Consider the following 9,371-nt stretch of genomic DNA (forward strand, 5'->3'; position numbering starts at 1 on the left):
GGCATGATAAGTATCTATGCTGAAGAGGATCCTAGGGCCATAGTTGAGATACATCATTAAGTAAATTTTAAAGTGAACGTTTTTGATAGCTTTCTTTTAGGATCTGTCATTTTACCAGATAATTCGAATGGTGATTCATTTCTGTTGTTTCTACAAGAAATACTGCTTGATTTGCGTGATGATTAACCTCTTAATTTAAGACAAAATTTTTGGTTTTAACTCGACGGTGCTTCAGCTCATTTTGCTATAAATGTTAGGAACTATCAAGTATTATTATATACATCAATTTTAAAATTAAGATATCTAATAAACGGATTCTCAGGCCGACATTTACTAAGAATACTTTTTTACAAAATTTTTACAAAAACATAATTAAAATTTTTTACTAGAAATTTGTTATACAAGTTTTTGGGGTACAAAAAAGTTTTGGTATTTTTAACACATGCAATATACCGCAGTTGGCGCCCTCTGCAAGGTATAGCGAATCCGTGAAACGGATTTCAATTTCTCGTTCCAAAAAACCCCCTCACACCAAATTTTAATTTAATATCTTATGAAACACTCGACTTGCTTCAAAAAAACGATTTTATATTTCTTATTTTGACGCTCTGTATATTGAATACCAAGCGCCCAATTAAAAAATGGCATCACGAAAGTCGCATTATTTTGGTCTACCCTATATGTTGCCGGCGGATTGGCCTCCTTTTTCCGGATATCAAGCAACTATGGTTCGCCTGTATAAAATTTTTCTTTTTAAATATTTTCTTTTCAAGGAGCGATATTTTGATAGTAATTTGTCAAGTTATACCACAAACAATTAAATTTGATCTGGGGAAAAAAATAACATAGATAAATAAAAATAAATAAATAGTCATATATTTTCAACAGGTAAGTCACCCAATTACAGGAAATACAAGAATAGATAAGTAATATATATAACAAAATTTTATTAATCCAACCCTATTTATTAATATTTTATATAAATATAAGTTAATCTTACAAAAAAGATTATAATTATAATAATCACAATAACACATTAAGAATATCAGTCACAATAAGAAATTGATTTTTAAATAAGATTAATTTTGTGTACTTCTTTATTTTTATATAATATATTTTTTTTATTTATTCATAAAAATTGAAGTATTTTTTAATACAAGACACTATAAAAACATTGAATTGAATTATAAATAAACCTAGTACCATAAATCATAAAATAAGTCATATAATCATTATTTATTTACCATAAATTTTCTTTTTGTAATTTTTGAGATATCAATAATTATTTGTATACTATGTTGTGAACAGTTTAGTTTATAGTGCGCACTTAAAGTAGAAATGAAAAGAGTTCGTTAATGTGCCCAATCTCACCTAATCGGACCGAATTGTTTTCGAAAAATTCGTCAATGGCTTCCACTAAGAACAAAAGTTCTGCACAGTAGTGCAGTAGTGCACACCAGCCCTTACTATCTTCAACTAAAAAAAAATATTTGAAATAATGTTGTCTTCTAGATAAGTTCTTAGTGACATACACGAAGACGTATTAGAGGAGAACGTCCGAATTTGGGCCATGTTTATATTATGGGCTACTCTATTATTGGCAACAACGCGCAATGATACGATGCGCGTTGTTGCCAATAGATAGCGTAGATTAACAGTTTTGATCTGCGAACAACTCTCAAGCTTCAGCTGTCTAAACATAGTTGGCATAGAAAGGTAATCGACAGGTTGATATTATTTTGTATTTTCGTGAAAATTTCTTAGATATTAAAATTAAAAATTGGTAGGTGTGGTCTTGAAATATTACTGTTTAAGATGTACTGCTGAGTTTTGCCTAAAATTGCATTATAATACTTTGTTTCAATGTGGACATTTTTGTTGTTATGTTTGGAATATGGGCCACTTAACTGTCTGAAATATGAGCCAGGCCCATATTTAGACCATATTTAGTATAGACTTGAAAATGGCACGATTTTTTTTTTTTAGGTAAAAATGCCCCGAACAAATGAAAATTACGTTTAAAAAAAATGAGAAGGCAGTGGAATACCAGTGATATGACGAAAGCTATAACTGCTGTTAAAAAAAATTTATTAACTTGTAGACAGGCAGCAAAAACATTTTGTGTACCAAGATCTACTTTACAAAGGCTTTCTAAAGTCGACGAAGATCCTGACCGCATAACTGCAACTACCCTTGGAAGAAAAACAGTTTTAGATAGTCAACTGAAGAAGGAGCTTGTTGATAACATTCTCGCAATGGAGGCAAAATTTTATGGTCGCACTAGACGAGACATTTGAATTATAGCGTACAATTGAGTTGAAAAAAATGGTAAGAATAGCCCTTTTAGGAATGAAATAGCAGGAGAAAGCTGGCTTAATGGATTTTTACGTCGCCATAAGAAAATACTTTTCCTAAGAAAGTCAACTGGAACGTCTATTGTTTGAATTTGGAGCAGGAATACAATAAATACAAGTTTCCACTGCGCAGAATATTTCATGTGGATGAGACAGGCCAGTCAATACTGCAAAGTAAGATCCCTATTGTAATTGGTCGAAAAGGTAAATGACAGATAGCTGTCATCACTTTAGCAGAACGATGATTACTTGTGACGTTCGTTGCGTGTATGAGTGCTGGTGGACAATTTGTACCACCAATGTTAATTTTTCCCAGGAAAAATAAAAATGATTAGTTAATTCGCGGAGCTTCCCCGGGGACAATTTATGACGTACATCCCAGTGGATGGATTTATCAAAATCTCTTTACGAAGTGGTTTCGTCACTTTATACAATTCATTAAACCATCTGAAGATGACCCTGTTTTGTTAATACTGGATGGACATTACAGCCATACCCGCAATTTTGAAGTTATTAGCTTAGCCAGGGAGAATCACATTTCAATATTGTCAATACCCTCTTATTCTACGCATAAATTACAGTCCTGATCGTGGAAAAAAGTCTTCTAGTCTAAAATTATAACATCTCCATACAAAAATAAGTTAGAAACTTCTATTAAAAAAGCTAAAAATGTTAGTGGAAAAAGAAAACAGAATGTGTAGGTAGAACTTTTTCCAAGGGTAAATAGAAGTCCCAGCCAAAACTTCCAAAAGGAAAAAAGATTGTTGAATCGTCTGACTATGAGAGTGAAGATGGCGAAATATCCATTCATGGTGATGAAGATAACACCATTGAAGAATTCGAAACTCCTTCTGAAAACAAAGATGCAACGTGTATTTATTGTGAAGGACTTATGTCAAGGGCGAGTCGTGAATGCGCTGTTTGATGTGTAATATGTGGTCACATAAGGCTTGTGCGAACAGAACGCGTCGAATATATTTGCGATTTTTGTAAATGAGTATTTTTATGTCTTGTTTTTTAAAAATATATATTTTATTATGATTAAATACGAGTTTTTGTTACTTTTATAGAGTGGCCCATATTTCAAGCACTTTTCATAAATCTTAAAATTTTATACGTTTTGATTTCTGAAAATCAAACAATTCCTATTAAGTATTTATTTAAAGCCATGCTTATACCTTTAAAGTGGATGTTCCCAGTAATTAGCTTTTCAAATTACAGGTTAATTCGTCTAATATCACCATTAATATTTTCAAAAAACAAAATGGGATCCATATTCGGACCTTTTGCTACTGTTGCTACAATACAATTTTCCCGTGACATTTGACAAACGACCTGACAGTGTATTTATATATTTGACAATCTTGACATTAACAGAGAGTAGTGCACGTTTGTTGTTTTAAGGTTTTTCTCCAAATTTTTAAAGCCTTCAATTATGCCAAAACAACCACGCAAAAGAAAAATCAAGCCTTCCTCTAGTAATGAATTGGGGTCACCCACCGACGGCCTAAATCCACCTAAAGAAAAAATCCATGTAAGGGATGATTCGGAAATGGATGAACTGTCTAGGGTTCTTTTTGGAGACTCATCGGCCTTTTTGCGGAGCTTGGAGGAGGCGGAAGAAGAAGATTGTGTAGCAGGCCCCTCAAACCACTCCCAGTCCTTACTTCATAGAGACTCTGGTGTGGAGAGCAGTAATTCTGAAGATAGTGACAATTGTAACCGCAAACCTGCTTGGTTTGATGATGATGATGAAGGTATTGAGGTTGGCGAAGCTCTTGACGCCCAAGGACGTAAGCTTCCGAGGGGAGGTTTAAACGAACGCGACAAAAAATACTCAAATCTTTTAAAGCATAAATTTGAGTCAGTTGTGGGATGTCCCAGTTGGGCTAAGTTAAAAAGACCCAGAACAGAATCTGCAGGCTCTGATGAAGAAATTTTGAGGACAGTAGGGTTTGTCACAAAAGCCCCTCAAACCTCTTTATTATCTGGTTCATTAGAGTTCAAAAAAGTTAAAGATTTAAATTGTGAAACTTACAATGAAGGACCATTTATCAATGCAGTTGAGTTTCATCCATCATCAAGTGTGGGACTTGTTGCTGGGAATCAAGGTATTGCTAGTCTTTTTGCTGTTGATGGCAAGAAAAATAACAAGTTGCACAGTGTTGTTTTTCAAAACTTCCCTATATTATGTGCTAAGTTCATAAGAAGTGGCAATGAAGTAATATTGGGCTCTCGCCAAAAACACATTTTTAGCTATGACCTTTTAGCAGCTAAACCAACAAGATACAATCTCCCTCCTTCAATGACACAATGCAAAAAGTTTGTTGTTTCACCAGATACTCAATTTTTCGCTGCAGCTGGCAAGTGGGGAGAAGTACACATTCTCTCATCCATATCTAAAGAAAAAATAGCTACTCTTAAACAAGACAGTGAAGTTACCAGTTTAGAATTTAATTATGATGGAAGTATGCTATTTGGGCATTCAGATACAGGAGAAGTAACTGTGTGGAACATGAAAACCAGAAAAGTACAACATAAGTTTATGGATGAAGGATGTTTACAAGGTACAACTCTTGCTGCATCTTCATCAAACCAATTTTTAGCATGTGGTTCAGCTCAAGGAGTGGTAAATCTGTATGCCATGGAAGATGTTTTACATAATAAAGTACCCAAACCAAGAAAAACTATTATGAACCTCACCACAGCAATAACAAATTTAAAATTCAACTCGACTAGTGAGCTGTTGGCATTGTCATCAACTGAAATTAAAAATTCCATAAAACTATTGCATTTAGGAAGTAGTACTGTATTTAGCAATTTTCCACCTTTTGATAGTAAACTAGGAAATATAAATTGTGTAAATTTTACACCAGGAAGTGGCTTCTTAGCTTTAGCAAATAGGAAAAGCATTGTGTCACTGTTTAGGCTTAAGCACTTTAAAAATTATTAATGCAATTTGTTGTACTTAATATGTTTATTTGTTACATAACATTCACTATGTATCATTTCGATGTAGGTATAACTATCCCTTAATATATTCCTAGATGTTAGTCAAATAAATTTAAGAAATGTAATTAATTAATAATTTTTTATTTGCATGAGCTTTTGCCTTTATTAACTCTGATAATTCCACTTCTGGTATGTAAATAAGATACTGTAAGTATTTTGAAAACAAACAAAAAGCTCCTAACATTTCATTTATTTTTGATTTTGAAGAAAGGGAAGTAAAAATAGCATTTGGTTATTTTGATTTTTTTATAATTTCAGTTAGCTTAAAAAATAACTTTGATCAATAAAAACTCAAAATTACAATAATTTAGAGTAAGTTTTATTTGTTATTGCACCTTCAAATTTTAAAAACTAGTATTACAAATTCGTATTAGTAAAACTATATAAATCATTTTTTGTAATAATTATCACAAATTATACATAACTGTAGGGATATTATTTGTAGTATAGTTGAATAAAGGGGATGCTTAAAAAAATTCTAGACTAAACTTTTATTTGTGCTGTAGCTTATTCACTGAAAGAGATTTTTAAATCAAATTTAGTGACTAGATTTCTTACTGTTTGCTTGCAATATGAATTTTCTAAACTTTTTACATAAGATATTTGTAATCTAAAATATTATTCGATCACACACAGTTCTTGCTATTACTATGCTATTTAACTATACTATCAATTACTACTATATTGTTCTGTAGGTAGGGAGTTCCGTTGTGAGGCCGCCCATGATGCCGAAGTCGCCAAAGCAGTAACAGAGGAAGTCGCATCCAAGGATGCGGAAATTAATTTTTTTAAATCGCAAGAAGCTTGCAAAGCAGAACAAAAAGAGCTTCAGAGAAAAATTGATGCTCTAGAGAAATTAGAGTCCCAAAAATATCTACAGAATGGCGGGAAAAAATGCTCTGACGTCATTGGATTGAAACGAATACCTCAAACGCGAGCTCGATATATCCAAGAAATTAATACAAACCTTGGAATATACCGTTGATCTACAGAAGTCGTAATATCGGCGTATGAAGGAAATTCGACGATGCCGATAAGGAAATCCAGCATAACCTAAAAGGTAAACAAAACCAATGCCCTCTTCCCCCAAATTCCACCACTGTAAATCCGTCAATCCAGCTGTCAACGTCAACAGTGTCTACACCAACGTCGACGTTGAAAAACTTAAGCCAAGCACCCATGGCAAACGACACAGCGGAACGACGAAATACGCCGTACAGCAGTGTTACGAATAACTGTTGGGGTCAGAGTCGCTGAAAGTAGTTCAAATGCTTCATGCTCTTTCTACGATGTCTATATTTGGGAGGAAAGACATGGAATATGGGGGCTCTTGTGTGCTAACCAGCAAGCAGATTGAAGCAGTGGAGGAGACTTAAATAGTCTGCAGAAGTGTCGAGGGGACAGTTGAGAATTCAGCAGCAGTTTTACGTATAGAAAAAATAGTCGTAATTTGATTGTATAGGCCTCCGTGCACAAATTCAGAAAAAATTGAAAAGAATAATCTATAAACGATATTTTAAATTATATAAATAATAAATATTGCCATTATAAAATTATTATCTGTGGGGACTTCAATGTTGATCTATTGACCAGCTCAACAAAGGAACGGCAACTTGATGATCTAATGAAAAGTTATAATTTCTCACAAAAAATATCACAGCCCACGAGAATAACAAACAACACTGCAACATTTTTGGACCATATTTACGTAAATTTTAATAATTCATTATTAGGTGAAATAAAATCAACTGATCACGAGGGACAGATTCTATACAAGTCTCCGAGCTGAGGCCTGCCCCCTCAGAGGCGAGGGTAAAAAAGAAAGTGTACTCAGATTCAAAAACTAAAAGTTTCAAAGAATTGTTAATGAAAGAAGATGGGTGTTATGTATTCAATTCCACAGAGGTTAACACTGGGTATGGTGTCTTTAAGGATACTTTTCTAAGAGTTTTAAATATAATATTTCCTTTGAAAAACTTTAGATTTTGGATCTCAAATGGAATAAAAGTCTTTTCAAAAACAAAAAGATTGCTATTTAAGAAGAAAAACAGGTCTGAACTTGACTTAAAAAAATATAAAAAATATGTTTGTGTTTACAAAAATGTTTTGGTACAGGCAAAAAGATATTATTTAAATTACTATATAACACATTTAAAAAATCCCTCTAAAGCTATTTGGGATGTTGTAAAAAAATTCACAGGGCAGGTAGCAAAAAACAAAATGTCTTATTGAAAATATTAAGAGAGGTAAAAGTAATTTAGAGATTTTAGATGAAATAAACAATTATTACATAACAAGTCGTTTAGACCTTCAAATAAATCGGGACAAGGCTTTAAAACAAGTCTAAGGAAAGAATAAGAATATATATAAAGTAAGAATAAGGCTTTAAGTGTAGAAAATTCACTGAAGTCCTTATTTTTTTACCCAACATGTCTAAATGACATAATTTCAATAATACATGACCTAATAAGTAAACAACCAGTTGGAAGAGATGAGATTCCTGTGCATTTAATAAAATCAGTTACCGCAGAAATTGCACACCCACTCAGCTTTTTAGTGAATCTCAGCATAGAAATCGGGACTTTTCCAACTAATCTTAAAATTGCAAAAATAATACCAATTAGACCCGTTTCTTTGTTAAACAATTTTAGTAAAGTTTTTGAAAAAGTTATATATGAGCGATTACTAAGTTTCTTTGAAACAGAAAACTTGATCTTAGATTTTAAAAGCTTAGCAGAGCGCTTTTGGCGTATGAGCCATCATCAGTGCTAATTGTCAGTTAATCGCAGAAGTTTACCATAGTGGGAACACATTTGATATAATTAAAATTGTACGTAAAATTTAGACTCACTTAAGACTATAGATTAAGTAAAGTAAGACTTAAGACCCTGTTTAGTGTTATACCTGTATAGTGGTCGGAATAAGAAGTCACACGTATATAAAATAATGATTGAAAAATACAAGAAAATTGATAATATTCACCGTGAAGATGATCTCTACAAACCGCCATTATGGTACTTTGATTTGCTTGATTTTCTGACCAAGATCAAACATGACAAACGACAAATAATATCGATAATGAGGGACAACAAGAGGAAAGTAATATATATTTATTAATAATAGAAGTAAATTCTATAAGCATTCAACTCTCTTTTTATAACATGTAATACAAACTATGACCTACTGAAAAACTAAATTATGACTGACCCTCATTGGTAAAATAGCCACAGAACTTGTCTCTATTTTAGCATTATTTAAAATTTGGCCCCTTCTTCCTCTTTAAAGGTCATGCATTAAATTAGAATCACACCTGTCTCCTAAATCAAGAGACTAATCTGCAGGAATATTTTCTCTATCCATACTTTCTGGAGGTGTGTAATTTTGTGGAGATTCTTGGCGAAGAAAATTATGTAATGCGCAACATGTTAAAACAACCTTGTCAATGTTTTCCATTTTCAAATCTATAGCAGTGTGGATAACTCGCAAACGGGACGCTGAAATGTCGAAATTATTTTCAATAGTACGTCGGGCTCTGAATAAACCGATAGTTAAAAATTCTTCATTTTCTAGTAACTGTTTCCCTGCTATATGGCTTGATAAGCTCTGGATGCATTTTTGCAATTTCTTTAGAATTAGCATAGATACTGGATATTGACTAGCTTTTCATAAAATATAATATTAGCAATTACTCCACTATTAGAGATTCTACCATTTGTGCCAATATCGCAGTAGATAAACTCACAATTCGCATTAGTTATTGCCAAAAGAACTATGCTATGCGTCTTAAAATAATAAGATCTGCTTCCCTTGGGTCGAACAATTCTGATATGCTTGCCATCAATACTGCCATCGATGTTTTTTTTTCCATTTTGTTTCAAAGTCGACTGCTATTTGTAACCACTCCTGTTCGTTCTATGGAATTTAAAACAAAAGAAATTACATTACTTACCTCTCTCTTAACTTTAAAGTAGGTAACTAATAAATACAAGTTCTTATCATTTAATT

At 32.7% G+C, this 9,371-nt stretch overlaps 1 protein-coding gene across 1 annotated transcript; it reads left to right on the forward strand.

The window, feature by feature from the left end:
• The first annotated feature begins 3,717 nt into the window (after nucleotides 1-3,717).
• Nucleotides 3,718-5,435, forward strand: LOC126741714 (U3 small nucleolar RNA-associated protein 18 homolog). The gene has a single exon (XM_050448259.1). It carries the CDS (start codon nucleotides 3,790-3,792, stop codon nucleotides 5,305-5,307), a length of 1,518 nt encoding a protein of 505 aa, XP_050304216.1. The 5' UTR covers nucleotides 3,718-3,789; the 3' UTR covers nucleotides 5,308-5,435.
• Nucleotides 5,436-9,371: the final 3,936 nt, after the last annotated feature.

This window comes from Anthonomus grandis, chromosome 1, assembly GCF_022605725.1.
Source record: "Anthonomus grandis grandis chromosome 1, icAntGran1.3, whole genome shotgun sequence".
NCBI lineage: Eukaryota > Metazoa > Arthropoda > Insecta > Coleoptera > Curculionidae > Anthonomus > Anthonomus grandis.